Source organism: Castor canadensis, chromosome 10 (genome assembly GCF_047511655.1).
Source record: "Castor canadensis chromosome 10, mCasCan1.hap1v2, whole genome shotgun sequence".
Lineage (NCBI taxonomy): Eukaryota > Metazoa > Chordata > Mammalia > Rodentia > Castoridae > Castor > Castor canadensis.
In genome coordinates, this window is record NC_133395.1 from 128,381,512 (window position 1) to 128,406,317 (window position 24,806).

Sequence of the window (24,806 nt, forward strand, 5' to 3'; positions counted from 1 at the left end):
AAGCCTTACTGGGTACACAAACAAGTATGCTTCATTGCTTTACAGTTGCCTGGTTTGAACTTACTGATCCAGGCTCAATGTTGGGGACAAGAGTATTACAAAGAGTCTCATACTACTTCCTACAGAGTTTCTTCACACATGGAATAGGTGAGCCAACTGTGACACAAAAAATTGATGCATACATTGAACCTCACATACCGTACAGGTCAGCCCTATTTAATTCCACGAACAGTGTTATTTGTTCCAGATGTGCTGTACCATTCCCCCTCTACCACCTATGGTATTTGCTGTCATGGTGGCAAATCTTGATAGTGTGGGAGATCTTTCAATTTTTGGACAATCATGATGGATGGTTATAAGGATTTGGGCTACATAATTTTTCTTCTGTTTCATGGAATATTTAGAAGATAATGAGGAGTTTTATTAGGATGAATTCTCAATGAGTTTTTGAGTCATAACTGGGGAAGGTTCACAATATTCAATATTCAAAAAATAATTTGATGGCACAGTTACACTTGGGGGACAAATTTCATTGCCTATAAACTGTAGCCTAATCTTTCAGTAAGTCATTTGTTTTTTGTCTTGCACAAAGGCATAGTATAAGATGCTGAAGGTCTGTTATTCTCTCTGAGGACATATAAAGAAAAACTCAAACTTCCTTTAAAAAAATCCAAGCAGAGCATGTATACATAAGGATTTCTTTTCCAGCTCTCTCTCCTCTATCAGTTCTAGTTATTGTGTGATGTTGCACAGTAAGTATCAAAATGTCCACAACGTGAAAGAGCTAAGAAGCTACCTCTGCTAAAAGGCTGCTCTGTATTTTCCTGGGTTCTACATGTAAACAAAAAGTAACTAGAAATTAAGAGCTTTCCAAAAAGATGAGGGAGCTCTCTTCACTCATAACTTTAACTGGACATTTCATCTTTTGTCTGAGATTACAGCAACAACAAGGACACGTAGAGGAAATTATCCGTATTTATGAATCAGTAAGTACTTCATCCAGGGTTGTTTATAAGAATGACACATTTTCCTGTGCCTTTCAAAAATGAAAAAGTTACACCTGAAGATATGAGCTGAAATTTATATTCACAGCTAGTAATTAGTTTGAAATCAGATCATTTGGTTTTTATAAAAGGCAATTTGAAGAAAATGTCTGCTTCATGCTTCCACTTCCTAAATTTTTAAAAGCACTTGTAGTTAAAAAATCCTTGAAATTTCATCTCCCCAGCAGGCTGAGGAAAAGACACTAAGACTTTGAATCTTCAGTGCCCCCCCACCTCACCACATGACTAATGAATTAATTCAACAGTTGTATTTGTTTTCTTGTAGAATGCTAATTTATCATAAACTTAACAGAGGATATGCATTTTGTTTTCTTCAGATCCTGTAATAAATATCTCTCTATTGTGACTAATGATACATAAAAATCCTGAAACACTGCATTAAGTACTAATAAATATTCTGTATTGTAAGAATTCCAGGTAGTAATAATGCAAAAATCTCTATGTCAGTGGGTTCCTTCCCTCTCCTATAAACAAAAGTAATAGACATCAGGAAACTGAAATTGGGAACCTGAAAAACTTTGCAAGACCTTAATCTTAGTGAAATTTCTAAACCAAACTGGTAGACTGGGCATGAGGTGTGTCCCATGACCCCAAGCACCCAACACAAAGCTATGGAAATTGACCTGTTTTATAGCAAATGGTGTTAGAGTTAGGTTTCCTAACTCAGAAGGTACTTTTCTTTCTCAGGGTAGTCATGTGAACCTGTGCAGGGCAATCCCTGGAATTAAAAACCAAATAAAAACAAAACAGATTTAATAATACACTGTCTTCGGGAACAAGTGCCCATTTACTGCACTAAATATATGGATGGTGCAGCTCTCCCCACTAATGGGGTTGATGAGCTCTGGTCCAACCAGTGAAGGTCATGTTCAGTTTGATCGGTTCTGCGGGTTCCCAATGGTGAAAAAACAAGGTATCGCTGCAAATGCTGGTGTAAACGCCTAACAGTGTGAGGTTTGTGTAAGTCACAGGACAACCTCAGTGTTTGGGCAATAGCATCTTTTCCTTCCCTGACCTATTCCAACCAGAGAGGAGTTAGTTCCCTGGCTGGCCCTTCCGCACCTCTGTTGCCAATGTGACAGGATTCTTCAACCAAAATGGAAACTGCTTCCCCATCAAATATAGATGCCCAATATGGATTGGACACTTTGAGTATACCAAAACAATATAGATATGGCTTTCTTCTAGCCCAGCAATTGCATTTTATTGATAACCATCTCTGTTCTAAAAGGGATAAAAAAAAAAAAAATCCAAGACTAACCAGGCCCGAGAAAAAGCTTACCTTCCACGTGGCTGCATTGCGTCGGAAGTAAGCGAACATTCGTGTGAACCAGTTATAGATTTCATTTAGTGTTAGCTGCTTTTCTGGAGATTCAAGAATGGCCTGTGAAGCAAGAAGGTATCAGAAGAAGATAACTGATGACCAAATCAGCAGAATCATCACTATACAGTTTGTTAAAAATATAAAATAACTGTGATTCAGAGGCTCGATCCTAAGAAAGGTTTCGCAAAAAAACGATCTAAGATTAATGGTTGTATTTAACAGTTCAATAGCAAAACTCGAAATGGAATTATCTAATTGTTTTGAGTTTTTATTTCTGTTTCCGTACAGAAATATTAATTTATTAGTCATTCATAAAGCAGAATCAAAGAGAAATGCAAAACATTTCAGTAGCTGATTAAAGCTCAGTAATTATTTAGAGCTCAGATTAATTCTAGGGATCAGAGATTACTGTAGCTTGTGATAATTGACTTGCCATCTTTAAACAGGCTCATTTTCACTGTTGTGTGAAATGAATTTCCTAATAATCACATCGTATTGTAATACTTTATCAAAAGCAATTATGTTATATATTGCAGTTTTAAAAAACCTTATAGAAAAGGTTTCGGCATACATACTAAATGGTTTTAAATCTACTTCATCCATATGTTATATCCACATGCACCTTTTGATGTAATTTCACAGACTGTTATTTACTTACCTGCCTAATTAAAGATGCATATGTAAATGGTGGTCTAACTTCTGCGTTCTTATAAAATTCTTGGTTCTGCGCAATATCTGCTAAATAAGAATCATTGTCCTATTAATTATCACTTTTTAAAAAGGGGCTGATCGACAAGAATTGCACGCTAGAATGCTACACGAGGCATGAATGGAGAAGTTACCTGAAGAAATGGGCACGTTATATTTGTCTGAGTACCGCCTGCGGATGGGTCCCACTGTGTGCATGTTGGTGGTGGTGATGACAGAGGGGCCTTGGGTGACGGGGGTCAGGGGAGCGGTTGGGGTCGTTGGAGTATGAGGTAAGCTCTGTGGAGAAGCCTCGGATGCCGACTTGGAGAGTGTGACACTTGACACCAGATTCAGCTATGGGGAAAAGAACACAGCTTAGGAGACCTTCAGAAAAACAAAGCAACCAACAAAGTATCTCCCAGCCCCCAGGAGTGATCCAGGGAGGGCACGCCTGGTGAGTGTTCTTTCTCTAAGTGGATGTGTTTATAAACGATTTGCTTAGGATTTAGTGCAACGTTCTCCTTTCTCTTCCATGAGACAGGCATTTTCCGAAGTCTGCCAGATGGATGTTTACAGATGCAAAATGGGATCATTTTAGCCCAGCGAGTTTGAGAGAAACTGGGTGAAGACACTTCTTTTAGCCCAATGTCTCACTATTTCATGGCCCAGTATGCTTTGTAAGTCTCAAGGAGAGAGAGAAGTCCCCAGCAGCACTAGTGAGGAGGAGTATAGGCACACCAGTCCTGACACATTGGTAGAGACCTGGGCTGGCCCACAGAGCTTTGTGCAGTGAGGAGCTGTGCTTACTTAATTTTAATAATTTAAACTTAAATGGCCCCATATGGCTAGCAGCAACCACAGGGGCCAGTAAGAAGACAGGCTACCCAAGTCCTACGTTGAAACTGTTGGGATGCTAGGAATCCCTCCAGGTGCTGGGCCTGCGCTCACAGTGAAGTCTGGTACTCATGCAGTGAGCCATCATGTATTTCGATCAGTTGGCAGAGATGACTTTTTTAAATACAGGACTGGGATCTATTAATTTAAGAAGAAAACAGCGTATGAGAACTGAAGAACTGAATGATTTCTTTTTGTTGATTTTTGAACATTCCGTGAAAGTGAAATAATCTACCACTTCAAGGAAGGGAGTATTATTTATTTGAAGTAGTATTCTGATTTACTATCTATCTATCTTACCTTAACCTTAGACTGCTGTTCTTATAAATAGTGGAAGGGCCAGCCCTTCTCCAAAATTTATTGAAACAGAAACAGCGTTTTCAGCCTGTTTATTGCTTTTTATACAGAATTGCTGTCTGAGATATACAGTCTCTCTGAATCCATGAAACTTTGACAAAGCACTCTTGGATGGTAACATTTTCTTAAACCAGATTTCAAATCCCATTTTACCTTAAGAAGTCTATTTTGCCATCAGTAGAATCAACCTTAAGCACAAGGGACGATTTGTGGAAGGAACTGAAAAGAAAGAGTCTTCTGAGATCATACCCAAAGAGCATATTGACAGAAAGTTCCAGTGTGTGGGGAAGAATCAACTTTTACTCACATGTTAGATGTGGAAAAAGGCCATGAAAATCCTGCCTGTCTAGTGAGTTCCAAGGGAAGAAAAAGATCCAATATTGTTGAAACAGTGACAGAAAAATGAAAACTGGATGTTGCAAGATAAATGTTGGGCTGAGAGACTTCACTTCTGCTTTCCTATTTCCACCTTGGATGGTTGACTCAGCACACTACGGACACCCCACCCCCATGAAGGTCAAGCTAGGGAGATGGTACTGCCTCACTGCCACCCAGGGCAGATGGGGTGAGCTGCCCTGCCGACAGCACTGGAAACGTGGCGAGATGCATTTGTAAACCAAGTACTAACAGTTCAGAGTAGCAGCCAAGGGCCTGGGCAGAGCTGAGATGCCCAGTGGAGAAGAGTGGTGGGCTAACCTCTTCTTCACCTTAGACCTTAATCACTGACCAGCGTCAGTGACTCATGAAACAAAGCAAGGGGTCAAGGGAATTAGCGTAGAAAGCTCAGAAATGCATAGCCTTTTAATTCAGATGCTGCAAAGCCAAAGAGTTTCAGAACATCATGGAAAGTCACAGATAACATTCGCTAAAACACCTGCCTATGCGCCTTCATTTGATTCCCACACGGCCAGTAATATCTGAGATGGTGTTAGTCATGTATCACAGAAAATGAAGCTCAGGCTCAGAGAGATGAAATTACTTGTCCACATTCCCTACCTGACCCAAAGTTAAACCACACACTTGTATGATTCTAGACTTTTGTACAATCTTGTGCCTATTGGTTAGAATAAACACTAATCAGTTTCACTTTCCTCTTATGCTCAGTTTCAGAAAAGATTTAGTGAACAGTTTTTATTCCTGCTTATAAATGGGGTTCCCTAAATATCACCAAGCGTCTATTAAAGGGTTGGCAACAGGAGCAAACCACGTAACTGCTGCCCTCAAAGTACTTGTCATCAAGCAAGTACAGACACAGGTCATAGGTAAATGCACACAAAAACCAGGCAATGATTCTGGGGACTCACTCTAATTCTTGGCTTCTCCTTTTGGCGTAAGACCATTATCCCAAACACAGGGACATTCACAGAAACATAAGAAAAATTATGAACACAAATGTCCTTAAGTCAACTGGGCCCTATTATCCAAACCGAAAACTCATCTAGGAAGCTCATCCTTTGGGATGCTCACATCTAAGAAGGGTAGACAAACTCTACTTGGTGACATGTCATCAAATATGAAAAGAACGGGACTTGCAGCTTTTGCAAAGGTCTTAATGCTTGGACCACTTCTACCAAGCGAGCCACAATGAACAATCAAATCCAGGTTAGCACAATCCCCAAAGAAAGTCTTCTGGATCCTTTTGGATCTAGGTAGCAAGGAGAAATAAACACCAAGCCAAGAGGGAGCAGAGAAGGATTTACCAGGCTTGACAAATGACACTGTGATTCACACCCACTGCTGGGCTGTCTCTAATAAGCCACAGAGGAAGCAGCCAATCTCAGCTAATTACCAGATAAAAATGTATTGTAAGGACTCTAATTAGGAGACACGGATGGAGGTGATCTGATGATTAAATGCTGCATTCGGGTGACCCCACCATCAACGTGCAGTGGTCTAAGATGTCACTGGAATATTTTGTAGAAACAGTCATTTTATTTCAAGGAGGGGAGGCAGTAATATTTGTAATGATGGCTATGAGGTAAACTAATTAAAAGACGATTCCTAGAGGAAGAGGGTGGCTGAGAGCAGCTGTGGCCATTCCAAACCCAAGTGGCAAGTCTCAATAGAGGAGCTGCAGTCAAGCGGAAAATTTCTGCCTGACCTCTGCCCTTGCTATTAATTTGCAGGAAAACTAATGACACATATACATATTCCCACAAAACTGTTCTAATTGCTAATTTGCCAAAGGAGCCCAGATTCCAAATTAAACATGACTGTAGTCTGGGAGGGAAGGAAGAACAAAAAAGCTGGAAACTCCAAACAGAGGATGCTTTGCCACGCAGAAGCCTTGGAAGGCTGAACCAACAAGTTAATGAAATGTCAATCCTGTCAGCTGCTATACAAGTTGCTTAACTTTTAAACTTTTGTTTGATCACATGCTTGTCTTGAGGAGAAACCATCTTCACAAGGGGCAGGGGTAGGGTGGGGTGGGGTGGGGGTGAGGGAGGAGAAGACTGAGCGCCAGGAAGGATTCAAAACAGACCGCATTCAAACCAAACCTGTTTCTTTCAATTAAGGTCTTTCTGGGAACAAAAGGGGAAAAAAAAGTGCACACACAAAACAAAACAACCCCACAGACTTAGAACAGAAGAGCAAATTGGGACTGGTGTGGGTTTTGTTGGAATCTTAAAATATTCATCTTAATTGTAAACAATTAAATCTTAGTACTCTCATCAATTAGGAATGAAAACACCCGTGTTTCATATTTCTGATGGTAGTTAAGGTTTTAAAGGAAATTTTTTTTTTATGGGGCATGGAGCAGGAAGGGATTGGACTGGGAGGGTTTCTTTTCCTGATGGAAAGCCCATTTTTCTCATTGTGTTCATTTTTCTATTTAGAAAGAAGTTGCTATGTTTAGAAAAGTTAGTAAGTCACATTAGTCTACATGGCAAGTTTCCATCATGTCATGATTTCAGCAAAGAAAATCTTTGAAATTCTGGCCCAAAGCTAAATTTTTATGTCACTTTAAATTGCTGTTGGTTTATTTATTTATTAATAAAAACACAAATAATTGCATTCTCAAGCATCGTCTTGGTTACAGATAGACCATCCTGGAAGTCTTTGCCATTGAAACTACTCTAACTCTATCTATCGACTGTCCAATGTTGTACTTTGTCCTTTTTTAAAAGATTAGTTTTTAAAACAGTCCACACCCCTTCCATGGAAAGGTGATGAGTCACTTGCATTTTTTAAAAAAATAAACAAACCGCTGATGTAAACCCCAGACAGAGACAGACTTGTACTGAGTATTCCCACAAGAACCCATTTTTGTTTTTGTTTGTGCTCTTGCCTCACAAGAAAACAGATTCTGAGAACAAAAGACAAACCTGAAACCAAAACACCAAGGGCCAGGCCAGCACTGCAGAGCAGGGGCTCTGAGGCTCACAGAACTGGTTTTTCTGCAGTCTGCTTTATTGGCCTGAGTGGTTCAAGTCCTGCTTGAACTGCATTGCGGAGGAGGAGGCTGGGTTTCTAGGCATGAATCACTGAGTTCAGAGCCCTACAGGATGGACCTGCCAGTCCTTAGGGAGGGCAGGACACTGGGTAGCATTTAGCTTCCCTTCAGTGTCTCAGCCTGGTCCTACATTAGAGATTTAGAAGATGGCAGCAATACCAGCACCAACTAAACGTGAGTTGAGGTGAGGCAGGGGAACTTAATGAGAAGCAGTCTATGAAATGGCTTTTCCGTGCTGTGCCTGACAATCCCTTCTAATGATGGCCTGACTTGAGTTCTCTAGCTCCAAAACAAGGCCCCAAGCAGCCCCACATGGTTAGCTATTCCTTGAAGAGTTAACAGTCTCTTTCTTTTGTGGGGGGGAGCACTTTGTTTTTATAGTGGCTAAAAGCTACTTCAGAACAGTCCTAATTGCCATGGTTAGAGTAAAAGAAAAATGTGTGAAAAGGAAAACCTAATGCTGCATTTCATTCCCAATGTGCTTTATGATATTTTCATAAAGAAGGCGCTACTACCTATACTGTAATTACTTGCCCACCAAATCTGAAAAGAATGTGGTTTTTCCAGGATGGGGAGTGCTTCTTACAAGGGCAGGAATACCCTATAGCAAAGGAACCTCTCCTGCTCTCAGATTATAAGACTTAAGAGGGTTCTCAGATTATAAGACTTAAATGGCAATGGCGATTTTTAAAGAAATCCTTAACAAGTCAATACAGTTATAACAGACACATTGCTTTTTTGTTGTTGTTTTGTGTCCTAGGAAATATCTCAGCCAATTCTTCATGGAGAGAGCACAGGCATGGTAACACCCAAACAATACACTGTGCTGCTCACTTTGGGACCGTGACTGGGTGGTCATTCACCAGTACTAGGCCTCTTCTTTACTTGCTATTCTCTTTCAGTGTGAAAGAGGAGACTCTTTAAAAAAAAAAAAAACTACAGCAAACTTGGCTATTCTAAACATCTGTCAAAAAATGGCCCTTGCGCTCCTGGTATCTAAGTTAGAACTTGAAGCTGCTCTGGTCAATTTTCATAGATACTTTTCTGTGCAGGGCCAGCCTAAACACTACAAGGTAGGAAAAGCTCACTGTAGGTGAGGTTGGCTAGTCTTCTTACCCCACGCTTCCTCACCCATCTCCAGAGACACACAGATCTCCTCACTAGAGAAAAGATCCAGAAAGCTGAACACTTTTTAGCTTTCAGTTGAGGCATCAGTTCTTCAACAGGTTACTTCGTCACTTTATTTTAGTTTGGTCCACAACACTCCAGAAACCTCCATAGCAAAGATGGGTCTTTTCACTTGATTACTCTACATTTAGTATGTAGCGTACTCCATAAATACTTGTTGATGGAAGAGTTTGATTTTAAATGCAGGAATTCCCATTCCAAACATAACCTGCACTTTGAGTCTTGTGTTTTTTTTAGAAGGATGACATGCTACCGAAGGAGTCAGCAGGACAGGAAGCCTGGGAACTGATGTTCCAGTGGAGCCTATACCCTGGGGCACTGTCCCCAGATAAGTATACCCTCTAACTATCCAAGTGTGAAACGAGCCTCACGCTGGGATCCAGAAAATGCATCTCTGAGCTGATGTAAGAACCATCTGAGAACATGTTGGTGGCCTCTTTGATGTGATGAGGCCGGGACGGGTTGGATGATTGGATAAAACAAAAGACAGTTACCACCCAAATAGCATTTAGTGAAGGGTAACATTTACAGCAAAGCATTCTATCACTTAGTGACTAAGAATTTTTAAATAAACACAAAGTTCCTTTTACACAGAAATGGAAAAAAGAAACAACTTCATAAACTCACTGGCAAGGTTATAGCATGAAAGTCCCCATCTAGGGTTACATTTGAATCCCAGTGCTTGCTTGTTTCAAACCACAGTTTCTAGAAGAATACTCATACACTAAGCAGTCTGTTATTTAGGGTAGAATAAATTAATTACAGGCTGTAGAGAATATTTTGCACATTAGGATCAGTCACCTGACAGCTCCGGTCCCTCAAGTTGAAAGCATCAAGGGTTTGCAATATATGCGCGCTTTCTCTTTTTTTTTTTTTTTTTTGCCAAGGAAGTGAAAATTTATGCAAAACATTACAGTCTATCTTTTATAATTAATTTTCCAATGCCTCACCTATACATATTTTAATAATTCCTGATTTATAAGATGGTATCTATAATAAAATTTTCTATTTTCCAATAAATGAAAAGAAGGCAGGTTCACTCCAACAACAGTGTCACACAATATCTGCTTGTCAGGCACCAATTTTTACTTCTTACATGTAAGTTAAAGGATAAGGAATTTATAATGCTGCCTGTGAAGGGAACCACTTTTCATACACAAATGTGATCTTTTTTTTTTTTTAAAGGGTAATACAACAGTACATTTACATAAACTAATCCAAACAATCTATGTATTTGACAATGGCAAACCTCACACAGACGGCCTATTGTTGGTTTACATCTTGGAGTTCTTTATACTGGCTTGTAGCACTGCTCTAGCTGTCAAAGGTTTGACTTGGACGCTAAATAAATGGTTATAGAAGTACTGTGCAGTGATATTGGAGTTCTCTGCAAAAGAAAACCTGCTGTGTATGAATTCAAAAGCTATTAATTTTTCAGTCAAAAATATTCGTGCCTATTTCTTTTAATAAAGAAATACTGTGCTGAGCTACTAAGAGATAATGTTGACTAGTGGTAGAGAATTTTCAATAGAGCAGTTAAAAATAAATTTAGTAGGAGGTCCCCTTCAAAGTTATAATTTTCTAGAATGTAAAACATTTTTTCAATACTAATCAAGACAAACCTTTCTTCCCCCCTACAGCCGCTTTTCCCTGTTTACTGGCTGCTTAACACTGGTCCACTTGAAGCTTCTCAATGGTCCTCTTGTGGCCATGTGGACTTACATATATGGTGACACCTAGCCCCATCACTTGTTGAGTGCCCTAGGGAGGGTTTGCAGTTTCTTCTCTTTAGTCTGATGTCTCCATCCCCCCAAGGAACCCCATGATCCAAAACAGGTCCGTTATTGGAGTGCTGAGTCTGACCATTATTCTACTTCATGGAGGGACAGGAGGTAACCTCATTCTCTCCCTTGTTGGCAGATGTAAAGACTCAAACCCTCATCCATCTGAAGACTTTCAGAGAGTTCCAAGGTAGTCACAGCCCTTTGCATTTGCCTGTATCTGTTCTACAAGTCAGCTATGTCATTTCAGGGCTCACCAGTTTGCTTAGTGGGTCCCTGTTCTCTCCCAGTATCCTCCTTAAAATAAGGGGTTGGTAGCAACAGCACAGTTCATGACTGAAACCAACACACTGAACAGCATGGTTCATTTTCTCCTCCCTTTCTTTTTGGGAGCCTACCCATCCAGTCCTACAGCCATTTACTGTGAAATACATGGAAACTAAGGACTCTTGCCTAGTAAAAATGGATGCGCGAAGTGTTTAATGATTTTATGTCCTATATCTCGGTAATGTGTTCTGTTTCAGACATTAATTTTGTCTGCCAACTGCATCTTGGCAGGCTACCATATTTGCTGGGTTAATAGTCTGACTCCGTTTTATTTCTATCACCATAAATCATACATATATGGGTGTATGTTTGCTTTATTTATAGAAAAAAATCAGTCAAAACAGATAAACCAATACTTTGCCATTATGCTGCATCATTGCATATTGATTAAAATTGCTGGTACTAACTATAGATTGTCAACGCTCAATTAATTTTCACACAGTGACTCCCAGCAAAATCAAATAAAGGCAGTGTACCTTTAAATTTTACAAATCTTAAAATCAAGAAGCAAAGCGCTGTCTCCATTTTGAATAATCAGCTAAAGCTACTAAGAGAGTTTTTAGAGATATAAGTATATGAGTGATACAAAGGCTAAAGAGATCAATTTATTATAAGGAACGAGTTCCATGTCTGGATGTGGGGTTTAGGTTCCCTCTGCTTTGATATTAATTCCTGTGCTGGAGTGACATACTTCAAGGTCCAGTAAAAGAGAACAAGGCAAGAAATAGAAGATTCCTAAAAATTAGATGTGATACCAGTGTACCATGTTGTATCTCTTTAACTGTGAAAGAGTACTTTTCACTTCAGAGTCCTTAGTAATCACCCAGTCTTCTACGTAATTTAGTCTCTCTTAACAATTCCAACAGGGAGCTTCCTATTTCCTTTCTCTGTTACAATTAGGCAGGACCGTTCCCTGCTTCTTTTCTCACATACCACTGTCTCTTGGCTGATCCAGACTAAAAGGACTTGGTCTTCTGCTACCCTGGTCTGGTGTTCCTGGCATTTAGAAAGATTTCCTTTTCCCAGTGAGATGGGGTTTGAGTACACTGGTTAGCACCAATTGTTCTGTTCCAAAGAAGAGCTGGTTGCTTGGGCCTCACGTCAGATTCACCCTTTGTCTCCCTACCTGCTACCAACATCAAAGAGAAGCAGAAAGACTCAGGAGAATTTAGGGCTTTTTGCACTCCAAGACTATTCTCCTCACACGCGGGGTGGGTTGGGGAGGCAGAAAAGAACTACTGTAAGTTTGTTTTGCTTTTCCCCATGGGGAGGATCAGTACTTACGGGCTGAGGGGCAGCTTTGGGTTCTGTAGATTTCACGTGCAGGTGGGTCATCATGGCTTGCAGGCGCTCTTTGTCTTTTGCAAGCTAGTGGGGAAAGAAAAAAGGCTTCGTCATTTCTTTGAATACAGAAGCATAACTATTTTAACACCTAAAATTATACATATTCCAAATAGCTATGGCACCATAAGCATATGACAAAATCATTTTCATTGCTTAATCGTCTTTGAAATCTATAGGACTACTGCCAAACTCCAGCTAGCTGGAGGTGTTGGTGTGAGATTTCTCAACACAAGATGCATTAGACTTTAAATGGGAAGTTCTAGACCTGCCGGCACCAAGGAGTCCCGTGGAACAAGGACAGCTCAAAGACAAACGTGAATCATGCCCATTAACCAGCCTTATTCATGAAGAGGCCAAAGGAAAATGAGCTAGCTAGCTAACTCAAACTCATAAATTCATCTGTTGTGGTTGTGGAGAAATACCTAGAGAGATGCATATACTTGTGCAAAGTGAGCTTCCTCTTTCTTAACAGGTGGGCATAGATAAAGACAGTGCTGATAGGTGACACTAGCAGGCAGGGAGGAGCGGGGTTGATGGGCTCCCATCTTCAAATGAATAAAGAGTAAGTTTGTTCATTTACTCTGCAGCTAAGTACCTGCTATGTGTTATCTAAAATATTTAACAATTCAAGTACCTACATCTGGTAAAGTTTGGATGGAAACAGTAGGCACTCATATACTACTTATTAGATACTATAATCTTTGTGCTTGTCTTAGAGTGTTTTAACATGATGATAATTTCATTATCACAAGACAGTTGGGCACAAGGGACAGAGAACGATGACTACTGGAAAAGGAGTGGGAAATGAATCCCCAAAAGCTATAGTTAAGGGAACAGCTATGGCAGTGTTGGAAAAATATAGAAGAGATTAATGGGGGGGGGGGAGAGAGTGTGAGACAATGAATATGAATGAATATATGTATGTAAGTATGTACGTGTAAATATATGTATACAGATTTATTTCAGTACTTTTATACAACCTTTGTCCAAAATAATGCCTGAGAATTAGAGGGACCCATTCCTTCCGTATCACATAGGTCTCCTTAAACTGTTTAAAAAGATAATTTTAGAGCTCTAAAATTATTTCAAAATTGAATATGCTTCACATTTCTTTAATAGTATTATTTTCTGAAGGGGTAGAGTAAGGCAGAGAAAAGACAAAAGGAATAAAGGGACAGAGAAGCAGCTTTTGGCTTGTCCTCACTGGATGACTCAGTCGGCAAGCCATATCACATTTGACTTTTTTTTTTTTTTTTTAATGTCTTTTTATTCCCTTGTGGTTCAGGGAAGAATTAAGAAGAAGAAAAGCCTTACAGTGTTGCATTTATCTTTCAACAAACAGGAAATGAAAATGATACCATATTAGGAGCCACTCTACGTTGTTTGTCCTCTGTTCTTTAGTAAGTTATTGAACTGCCAAAGTGGAAGATTCTCTGAACACATAATGCTAAAGGAATTTGGTTTTCCAAAGTAGCTCAGTTAGAACAATTAAAATGTTGGGAATGTCGTTTTTCTACAGTTAATTTGATTTTTAAAAAATGTTGTGTTCTAAGATTTTTGGTGTGAAAACTAAAATATTCCTAGATGTTAAAAAGTTTGGTTTAAAAACTGTCATAGGGCAAAAAGAATGAGGGTGTAGATGTCACTCAAAAATGTGCTGAACAATAACACAAATTAAAGGGTAAAAGGTGATATTTACTGAAGAGTCTGCTGAATATGAAATGGGACTTAATTTGGGGGTAAACATTGTTCATGCAGCAATTGTAAACACTGTAAACTGCTGTAAGTTTAGTAAAAAGAAAATCTAAATGCCCAGGATCAAAAGGAATCACCTCCTTGTCATTCCATCCAACTATCCAATGCGCTGAGGTACAATGGTAACAGTGTGCTGCAAACACCTAGACTGGGTACACACAGCCACATCCACAACCCTTGAGGTAATGGTAAGGACCGCAGGAAATCTTTTCTTGCTTTTCTCTGAGGACATAAAATTCATCATCCTATCATCATCCCAGGAACTTCGATTCTACCATGCTAATTCTGATTTTTCAAATATGGGTAAAATGACCTAAAAAGGTAAATATCCAGCTTTTCTTTTCTTTGCAGTGCAAACTGACATATTAGGCATTTAATCAATTATGGCCCTAATGGCAAACTGTTTTAACACTTAAGGGAAAACTCTTGCCAAATTCACTTTTTGCTTTTCTAAGGCAAAAAGAAAAAAAAAAAAAGGTGAAACCTTCACACCTATTGAAACCACTTCCTCTCTCTATAGTGGCTGTCTTGCTTTTGTAAGACTCACGGGCCCTTCACAAAGCTTTCACATTCTTTATTACTTTTTAATGCCATCATTCCATGAGCTCACCATCTCATCAATTTTGCCAACACTTTTCATTATTATGAGAGGACAAACATTTTATATGAACAAGTATATATCCCAGCATTCCCTCTTAAACTGTGAGTTTCATGAAAAGCCAAGAAAAGGAGGCAAAAAAATTCAATCCAAACTAAAAATCTGGCTGGCAAATTTAAAAATTTTTAATGTTGTGATATCCAAAGGGAATTGCCCTATAAAAGCCTTCATGGTGGGCAGGGAACGATGGTGTGACATGACAACAGGTTACACTTTAGAGGGAGCTGCTTGGGCAAGGGTTATTTTCATTAGCAAGTTTGTGCACCAATCCTGTGCAAACGATGGCAGAATGGACATGACGAAGGTCAAAGGCACGGCCATCCTGTGGTGCTGGGTTCAAATTCTGGCTTGGTGACTCTAAGCACATTATGTAACCCTTTTAAAGAATTTCATCTCCCCTTCTAAATATGGAATAATCATCTCTGAACTCTGAAGGGTTGTTCTGAAGAGGAGATGAGTTTTGCACAGAACAAGTTCAGCACAGCAATTAATGTTTCATGGGTGTTTAAAAATATCTACTTCTTCTCCCCCCCCCCATCTAAAGAGAACTTAAATCAGTCTAGTCTAGACTGAGTAAGTATGTGTTTAGAATCTGGGATCTACCTAACAGGATTCAACGGGGTATACAGTTGGGCTAACTGGGAAGAGAAATAATTTCAGTGTTATAATGAATGGCACAGGACCAAAAGCATGGGAAAGATGAAGCCCATTTCTCTAGGATTTATCTCTTTGGTTCTTACTGTAGCTTCCCCTCAACCTGGGCAAATGTTTTCCCCCTTTGGCTGACACAGGTCATCCCCTATTGTACTAGCCATAGCCTCAAATTAGGTTTTAGATTGGCCCAGCTGATGAACAATCAGAGCTTGCCCACTGCTCCATAGCAGTGATGACTGTGGAGGGAGAAGAGCCCTGTTAGCCTTCTTCAGAGATAAAAATGAAGGAGATGAAACTCATTCTTTTGGCAGAGAAGAGGGGACATGGTTTGGGGTTCATTTCCCATCTTTATTCTACATGTTGGCAGGAGGACCAATCATGGTAAAGCCAATCTGGCAGTGCTCACCAGTGAGAAACCAAACTGCTGAAATGAAGGGAGGGCCTTCTATGTGCAATGCTACAATTATTAGGGACAGGGAAAAAGAAGGGGTCATGGGACTCATTTGGTTTAGCAGAGGTGAAAGACTGTTGTGGCTATTTTGGGTCTTCTAGTCCTTCTGTTTTATGGATGGAAAAACTGAGGCTTGTGGGATGAATGGGTCTGAGGTCACAGAGCTGACAAGGGGCAGTCCTGGTCTTACTAGGGTCCTGGTTTACGATGCTTGCTCTCAGTTTCCTATCATGCTGTGATCATAAGACCTGTCTGGAACAACTATAAAACAAAGCTCTTCTTCCTCTTTGACCCCACCCCTACCTACACTGCAGAATCCCTGGGGGAGGAGCAGGGAAGTACAATTTTAATAGGCACTCAATTTAGGAATGGGCAAGTCTGAATGATCCCTGCCAATCTGCCTGGGGTCTCACCTAACCCTGCTGAAGTGAACCCTTCAAGGAAGGGATGTGGAAGTAGCTGTTTTAATAAGGACTAGCGTGTCCATGTTAAATCAGGTAAGTCTGGGAGACAGTTGTTGTCTGCCATGGACTGACTGTGCCTTAAGCAGTGGCTGATTCATTTCTTCTGCAAGTTTTGTGGCCTGTGATGATCTAAACAGGTTAGCCTGACTGAAGCAGAGTCTACACAGTTACTGAGGCAGGGGAGATCCAGAAATGCAGGTTGCCAAAGCATATATAATCCAAAGAGAAAAGGGGAAAAACCACACACACAGTAAGCAGTACGACTCAAAGTCTTCTACCAAACTGAGCATTTACCAAACAGTCTTCCTGGACACACTTCATCAATCCAGGGTAATTCACAGGTATTCCAAACTCGGCACCAGTGGAAGTGTTCCAACTGTTTCTTTTTTTTTTTTTTTTTAAACCATCAACTACAGCATTCAGGTGGTGGGCAAACGATGGCTCATTTCACCCCAATCGAAGAATTTCCCTACTTTTATTGTGTCCTGTCACCATCTTAACACTCCTCACACGTGATTATTAAAGACTCTCTTGACATTTAAAGTAGACGCACACTAATACTCAGTCATAGTCTAGGAATTCTACTGCTCCCAGAGTTAGGCAGGATTTTAAATTATGAAAAATAAGGTTTTGGTGTTCAAAGAAGGACATGAAAGTGAGAAACCTAGATACTCCCTCTCCCTTTCCTTGGCTCCAGTCACAAAACAGTGGTATTAGGAGACTCTGATGCTGTCAGGCCTTCTCTGTCCACAACAGGCTCTCAGCTTGTTCCGCGAGAAACATGAGGTTCTGTGAGGCTGTTACTGTGAAGAATTGTCCTGAGCACTGCCTCACTTGGGGTTAGGAAGGGCCAAAGAGGGATACATTACAGATAATATATTTACTAAAGTCTAGGAAGCTGGCGTGATCACAAATAGCACCACTAATGGTGGGGTAATCACTGCAAAGTCCACACAGTGATTGATTTGGGTGAGGAGGATTAATGTTTACCTCGACTATTGAAACTTGTGCACTTTTCTCCCTGCTCACATTTTCTTAGAGCTTACAGTTCCTGGGGTGGATGTTTGAGAAAACTGCAGCGTGATCTCAGAGTCACTAGGCAAGCCTGCTGGGCTGCCAGGAATTGCTCAGGAGACAGCTCCCGGAGGCAGAGCAGGACTGGAGCCACAAGCCAGGCTTTAAAACCAGCCACTGGCAATTGGTAGATGTAAACATAGAGCCCCACCAGGCCCTGTGAGCAGCACCTTGCAATAAAAAAGAGTGAGGGCTATAGCACTAACAGCATCCTGGGCTTTGCCCAGCATTTGACACTAGCTTGGAATACATGAACCTGACTTTCTTAATCCCAGTGTGGTCATCTGTAAAGTGAACAAGTGAGAATTATTTCTTTGCTTCTAGAAGGCCAATGATGGTCCACATTTTCATAGACTGAGTACTACCTTTTCAAAGAATAGGAAGAAAGATTTCATTAAACATATCATTAGGACACAGACTGGTTCCCAAATGTTATATTTGTCTTTTTAAAAGTGACTGAGAATCAGAGGAATAGGGTAGCAGCTACTTACAGAGAGATGAGGAGAATGTGATGAATGTGGGGATGTAAGGCAGCTCAAGCAGTGCCCCAGCATACAACAGGGAGTCAATGAAGGGTCAAACAAGTGGTTTCTGAGATCCTTTCTGAACTAATTACAAGTACTTCATGGGCCATTCAATAGATCCCTTCCATAGCCAGTGGACTGACCAACTCATCCCAACTGTCCAGGACTTTCCTACTTTTTAAGCTGAAAATTCCAAGTCCTAGGAATTTCCTCAATCCCAGGCAAGAGCAAACGGATATGGCTGAACAGATAGATCACCTTTAAAAAGAACAATGTATTCTTCTGCTATCCTTTTCCATCACCCTACAATCTGGAAAAATTCTACCTGGGCCAGGAATGTCCTTGCCAACAGCCCCTTTCACTGTCACCTTCGTGACACCTCCCCCCCTCTCAGAAACTCTGCCTGGTAGAGCGAGAAAGGGGCGTCCCTCCTTCCCCGACTGCATGCTGGGAAGGAGAGGTCACCTTCATCATCCGTGGTCTAGCACTCAGTTTCCAATCGCTGCTTGAGAAGTAATGACTGAGTAACAGGTGCCCCTCTACTCCCTTCACTTAAAACAATGGCAGGTCAACCTGTTTTGCTTCCTCCTACCCTCTTGCCTGCTTTCAATGTCCACTTTTAAGGGGCTGTAGGCTGAGGGGCTCAGATGCCTGGTCCTGAACCCCATTCCTCTGTCATCTGATGCCAATGCATCATCTCCAAAAAAATTTTTTTTTCTTATCATTCAAAAGACATCATCCACCAAAGAGGGCATATGACAAATTGGCAATGTGTCATGGTCGCAGAGTCACAGATTAAGACAAACCTCCAGTCAGGAAATGAATTCATACCACTAATGTCTCCCTTTCTAAGAGAAGTAAATACTGTCAGATTTTTTTCCTGATAAAACTTGAGGGTTTCCCCTTCTCCCAAAACAGAATGAAGATCCAGCATCTGCACACATTATCATTTCACCCAAAGCCTGAAGGTTGAGAGACTTCACAGGCATACCCCCCACTTGGGTGAGTTCAAGAAAAGTGGATGACTATGGACTTGAATCACTAGATCCATGCGTTGTGGACAGTGGGTGTCTAACTATCACAGCAGCTGCATAAGCTTCTTTGCAATCCCAGTGGGTGGCAGTCCTTACTCCCAATGATTTCTGTTTCCTCTGGCCCTCTGTCCTGGTGGATGTGATAGAGAAAAGGCAGTACATCTCATGATCTATGTGACGATGATATTGATGGGGGAACTATCAAAACTCCACTCTTCCCTTTGCACATCATTCTAGAAGAACTTTTCAGAAGAGAACATGTTACAGAGAAAATCTTAAAATATATTCCCTGACTTCAACAGACCGTGTCCTTGACCCAAGTGACATCCATGCTATCTGTCTGCCTTGCTATTCCGTATCTATGCACAGTGTAAGGAGGTCACATGACTTCTCAGGATTCATGATGTTGGGCTCCTGGGGAACAGATATGGTTCACCCCCATTGAGTTCACTGGTAAAAAAAATCAAGAAGTTGTAACTGTCTTTGTAAAAGCAAAATGCAGCAAGAAATGTTCAAAATGGCTCAAAATGCCTACTCTAAAGACTTTTTAACCTTCTTCCCTCTTGGTGAGACCAGTTAAAGGGCAACATGAGAATGCAACCCTCTGCGCACACCAGCAGTTCAACGCTAAGAAAACACTCACTCTGTATTTTTATGCCCTCCAACAAAAACTTCAAAAATACATATTCCCTGGTCTTTTGTAACTGATATCTATGAAAAGTTCAATTTTGTGAATCCAGACACAAATATTTTAGGGACATGGGGACAGGGTAGTTCTCACATATAGTACTTCTCAGATGGATCCAAGTAAGACTCCATCACCTACCATCTTGATTTCTGCATGCCCCAAATCTTGCCACTAGAATCGTAAAGGGTTCTCTTTATCTCAAAGGATGCTGGTGGCATAAAGGATGCTGGTGGTATACTGAGTTGACAGTCATACGAAGAGGGGCAACTCTAGCCACTACAAGTAGCTAATTTCTTTAAAAGCACATTTAATTCTTTAGAGAGGTGTCACTGATGGATCAGAGACACAGTGCCTTCTGTTCTGGGTCAGGGGAAGATGCTGGGGCTCAGGTGCGAGGGGGCCTCACAGGTAACACGTGAGTACCTTCACCAGCTTTGGTCCTTTCTGGAGCTCAAATTCTCCAGTTGGGTCCTTTTATTATCCTGCAATTTAGACATCATGAACCTCAATCAATGCATACAGTAAGATCCGATTTGAAATCACTGGGTTTGTTTTTACAACAGGGGCACACATGAGGCCTCCACCTTTACAAACATCACAGGCTTAAGTACCACTCTACAGTGAGTGGGAGTCAGGTGGCAGGCTAGGGGAGACTGTTCCTCTAATTCTAATACAGCTATCACCCCTCTGGGAATTATTTAAAACTTAACTGCTCTTTCCTAAGTGCTCAGTGGTGCAAACATTTTTCAAATTTTAGTTAACAATGGTAATTTTATAATAAACTTTGAGCTATACTGGACTAGGAAATGCCTTCCTTAAGGGAAAAGCAATAGCCCTTGGGTACTCATGTTTGGGACACCTACTCTAGAGCAGGGCACCCTAACCTATGTGTGAGAGAATGGGGGACGATGCCTATGGGAGATGGCAACAGAAAGGCTATCTGGACATGAGCTTGTCTCTTCCAAGTATTCTTGCTGCTGTGGGGGGCTGACTTTTCCAGTGCCCCAGGTTCTATGGGCACCATGACTCGGAGTTAAACACATTAAAAAGTGTATTTCTAGACCTGCGTGTATGACATGGCAAATGTGATGGGACAAGCCTGGAAATGCTGAACTTTAGGGAAACAGGAAGTCTAAAAGGAATGTGGCTTTCAGTATAATTGTACCTTGTCTCAAATGACCATAATGGTGCTAGACTTGCAATCCAAAGGATCTTCGATCTAATCTCTGAATGCTATCACAGGGCAAGGATTCTTCATCCGCTAAAAACAGGGGCTTAGAGTGTAGCACAGTGGTACAGAATTTACCCAGAATCCCCAGCACCACAAAAACAAAATGCCTAAAAACTACTGACATCTTCTTACATATTTTGTCTGATAAAATAACAACAAATGGGCAATGTCTGTTCTTGTTTGATCCCTTTGTAGCACTGGAATCTTCTTTTGAGTAAAATTCTGGTGGTTTCAAGAGCCTGTTGGTGTCAGCTGGCACCATCCAATAAATGGACAGGTCCACTAGAAAACTATTTTGAGGTCCTTTATTTCTTCTGGAATGTAAGAAGTAGGAGGGCAGCCTTATCACTTTAAATCACTGCTGTCCTTCCTAGTGGCTCCAGCAAGGTTCTTGCTATGTAATAGATTATTGGAAATGTTTCCTAAATGAGTAAGGAGATGAAGAAATGAGTCAATATCCCTTAGCTAGCTTTCCCTGACCTTCCATGATTGGCAAGCCCTTGTCATATAAGGCTTGATGTGGTGACTAGACAGGTTCTATATATCATGGCTAAGAAGGACAAGGTATGAAAGGAGCCAGAACAACTTTGGACAGCTAGAAACCTAAGGGAGCAAGCTGCTAATAATGGAATGCAAATTGTGTTCTCCTCATCCTCTTGACCATAGGTTGCTTGGCAAACTTTTGTAAGAGCCAGATCATAAATATTTTCAGCTTTGTAGGCCAGATGGGGTCTGGTGCAATTACCTGACACTGCCATTATAGTGTACAAACAACCACAGGTCATCAATCAGTGAACAGCCCTAGCATGGCTGGGTTTCACTACAACTTTCTGTATGGGCAATGAAATTTAAATTTCACATGATATTTACCTATCATGTAATATTATCTTTCTTTTGTTTTTTTTTTTCCTGTCCCCTAACCACTGAAAATCTCAAAACCTTTTTCAACTTACGCAGTTATGCCTGTGGGTTACAGTTTATTCATTCTTGACAAACACTATGTTACTAGGTACACCAACCCTCTCAAGCTGAGAAAAGATGGAACCCAGCAGAATTAGTTGTCCCTTTCTCCATCCATTACATCAACTATCAAGGAAAAAATACTGTGAGAAATATCAGGTAACCACCACATCATGACTTAATGGCTGCGTTAACCTGGCTTTCTGTTACAAGTCAAAAAACCTGCCTTCAGTCTGATTAAGTCTGAAGCCTGAAAAGAAACCTGTGAATACATGAACAATATACAAAAAATCAAAGACACCTCCTGACAGTTCAGAATCCTAGATCACACCTGCCAAAACACCTTGGTAAAGCTGGTGGGCGATAACCCCTGACTTACTGATGGACTCGCCCCTTTCTTCCTCCAGACTTTCTTTGTAGAGAATGAACAATGATTAATAAGATAGATACTTAGTTCCTGGCCCAACAGTCAAACTTGCAATATAGTTAACAATTTACTTAAGCCAATCATGAGAATTCAATTTTATATAAAATAAGTAGATGTGCATCACTGTATAAATACCACCATCAATACCTGCACATTGGGTCATAACAGTCATGTTTTTTTCCTGTGGAATCCAGTTTTCCAAGGGCTTACTGTGCTTTAAATGAACTCTGGGGATGGGTTAAATCTACTACTTTTTGTCTTCTCCACAAACATGCTAAGTTTAAAGGTGCTTTTAAAGACTTATATGAAAATTAGGAGATTTTATGATGTACCCTTTACTTGTACAAATATTTTACTGTTCTAATAAATTTATACTCAGAGTTTGAATGGAAAATATTAACTAGCTCAAAACAATAACTTTTGAGAAAAATCCTACTAAAAATGCAATTTATCATATGAGATGTTAACTAATTTAAAAAAATCCTTTCTATCCTGAAAAGTCACAACAAAAAGTTTAAGTGTGTTTGGGCTGATTTTGCTCTGCAACGATTTGAAGCTGTAAATGACTTAACTCAGTAAAATTCCAAATGTAATTATCTTCTGTACTTAGCCTAGGGCTCTCCATATATCTAGGCATTGCTGTCTTGCATACAAAATAGGCTTTTCGATGGCTGGTAACAATATAATGTACAACATTGTTTTAATTTCCCCTAGTTGGCTAACCTCTTGCCTACACTGAACCAGCCAGAGGAAGAAGCTGCAGTGAGTCATCAAACACTCAAAAGCACTGTGGAACTCGGCTGCGTAGATGGGGTTTGCAAGGTCAGGCTTTTGCAACAGTACATTTTAATAGTCTCCATTTCTGACCCAATTTTTACTTTTAGAAACTAATTTTCTATTAATTATACCAAGAATAAATATGGTGGATCATCAACAAGTTCAAACCCAGGAGTAGAGTCCACATTAAAAATGGCCCAATCTCTCACAACAGTGATTCTCTAGGAAAGCTGCATGAGTTTATTTTTCCTAGTCAAAAAAATAGATTCAACACAGCCCAATGGGTTTCGAAGTAATATATATATGCATTTAAAATATGTGCAGTGAACTGCCAATTTCTCTCAAGGATGGAGAGAAAAGGGAACAATACAAAATGCGGAATGCATCCCCATATACCCTTCTACTGTGACTTTTGAACACATGCTTTTTGGTGTGCTCACTCGCCCCTCCTTGGTCTCACACATTTGTTCTCTCTCCATTCACGTTCATTCTCTCTCAATCTCTCTCTCCCCAGCTGGTCTCCCGGATCCCAGTTTAATAATATTAACAACTTCAGGGACTTCCACCAACAGATAACCAAAAAGTTGAAAAGAGAAGAGACAAGGGAGGGAAAGTGAGAGAGAGAGAGAGAGAGATGGAAAAGCCCAGGGTGGTAACTGAATATTGGCTGCATACATATCAGTGCCCAGAACCTGGAGATATCTGAGCAGCAGCTCCAAAGAATGAACCAAGGCTGCACCTGCCCAAAGAGTTACAAAATAAAATGAAATAAAATAACAAAGGACAACAACAGGCTTTGGACTTTCCATTCAAGAATGAGTACACAGGAACTCATTACAGAACACTACAGAAATGTGGAAGTTGAAGAAGACTGAGGCAATATTAAAAATAAATGTGGCTTTACCTGTAGCTCTAACTGCTGTACAACCTGCATTTGTACTCTACATTGAGCTGTACTTCTATCGTCCAGCGCATGCTCACTGTTGAGATGTCTGCAACAATACATAGAAAACCAGTAAGTGAAATGGAGAAACAAAAAGGAAAATATAAGTTACCAGGATGTTTCAGTACCAGCTAGGGAGGGGGTCTAGTTCCCAGTACACATAGTCCTGTAGGGGGTGGCTGACCATTTCCCAACTCTACCATTTTAATAACGTCATTCCATACAACTGGGTACTTTGTTATCACCAAACTAAAAGTTTTCCAAGGGAGAAGTTCTGCTGGGTACCTGGAGATAACTGTTTACTGATAAATAAGAAAACTGGAGGGAATAAGTCAGGGTGGCATTTCAAGACCACTTCAGTGGGTGGACATCTGAGACAGAGCCTGCTATGTATTTCAGAGGACTCTAATTTGCCTAAAGAAAAGCAGCTTTACAGAATGGATGACATGCCCTTAAATTGACGATGCAGTCACATGAATTTCAGAAATGGAAAAGTGCAGAAAAGCAACTTTCAACATATGAAACCTGAACCTACATATGCAGGGTATGTACCAATGACGGGGAAAGGGTGGGTTGGGGGATGCAGCATTTATTTAAAGAGCAAAACACTGCCCGGTTTCTTGATTGTCAATGGTTTGGCTATCCGGTTTATAGATGATTTGGGCCTCATGCTGAGCATGCTTGTCTTGTGGACCTTTCAGTATTTATTAGACTTTCCAGCAGGGAAAAGACTAGCACATTGA

The 24,806-nt window shown here is 40.5% G+C and overlaps 1 protein-coding gene across 15 annotated transcripts in view; it reads right to left on the bottom strand.

Annotated features, from left to right (window-relative positions):
• Positions 1 to 24,806, bottom strand: part of Foxp1 (forkhead box P1) — a 414,133-nt gene that overhangs the window by 15,175 nt on the left and 374,152 nt on the right. For 13 of the 15 annotated variants that reach the window (XM_074044240.1, XM_074044238.1, XM_074044236.1 and 10 more), the window contains 5 exons: positions 24,025 to 24,112; positions 12,364 to 12,447; positions 3,231 to 3,432; positions 3,047 to 3,126; positions 2,347 to 2,448 (listed from right to left, as the gene is read on the bottom strand). In XM_074044240.1, coding sequence (XP_073900341.1) covers positions 2,347 to 2,448; positions 3,047 to 3,126; positions 3,231 to 3,432; positions 12,364 to 12,447; positions 24,025 to 24,112 — 556 coding nt within the window. The remainder of the gene's footprint in view (positions 1 to 2,346; positions 2,449 to 3,046; positions 3,127 to 3,230; positions 3,433 to 12,363; positions 12,448 to 24,024; positions 24,113 to 24,806) is intronic. The other 2 variants (XM_074044237.1, XM_020168305.2) reach the window with 1 other exon arrangement.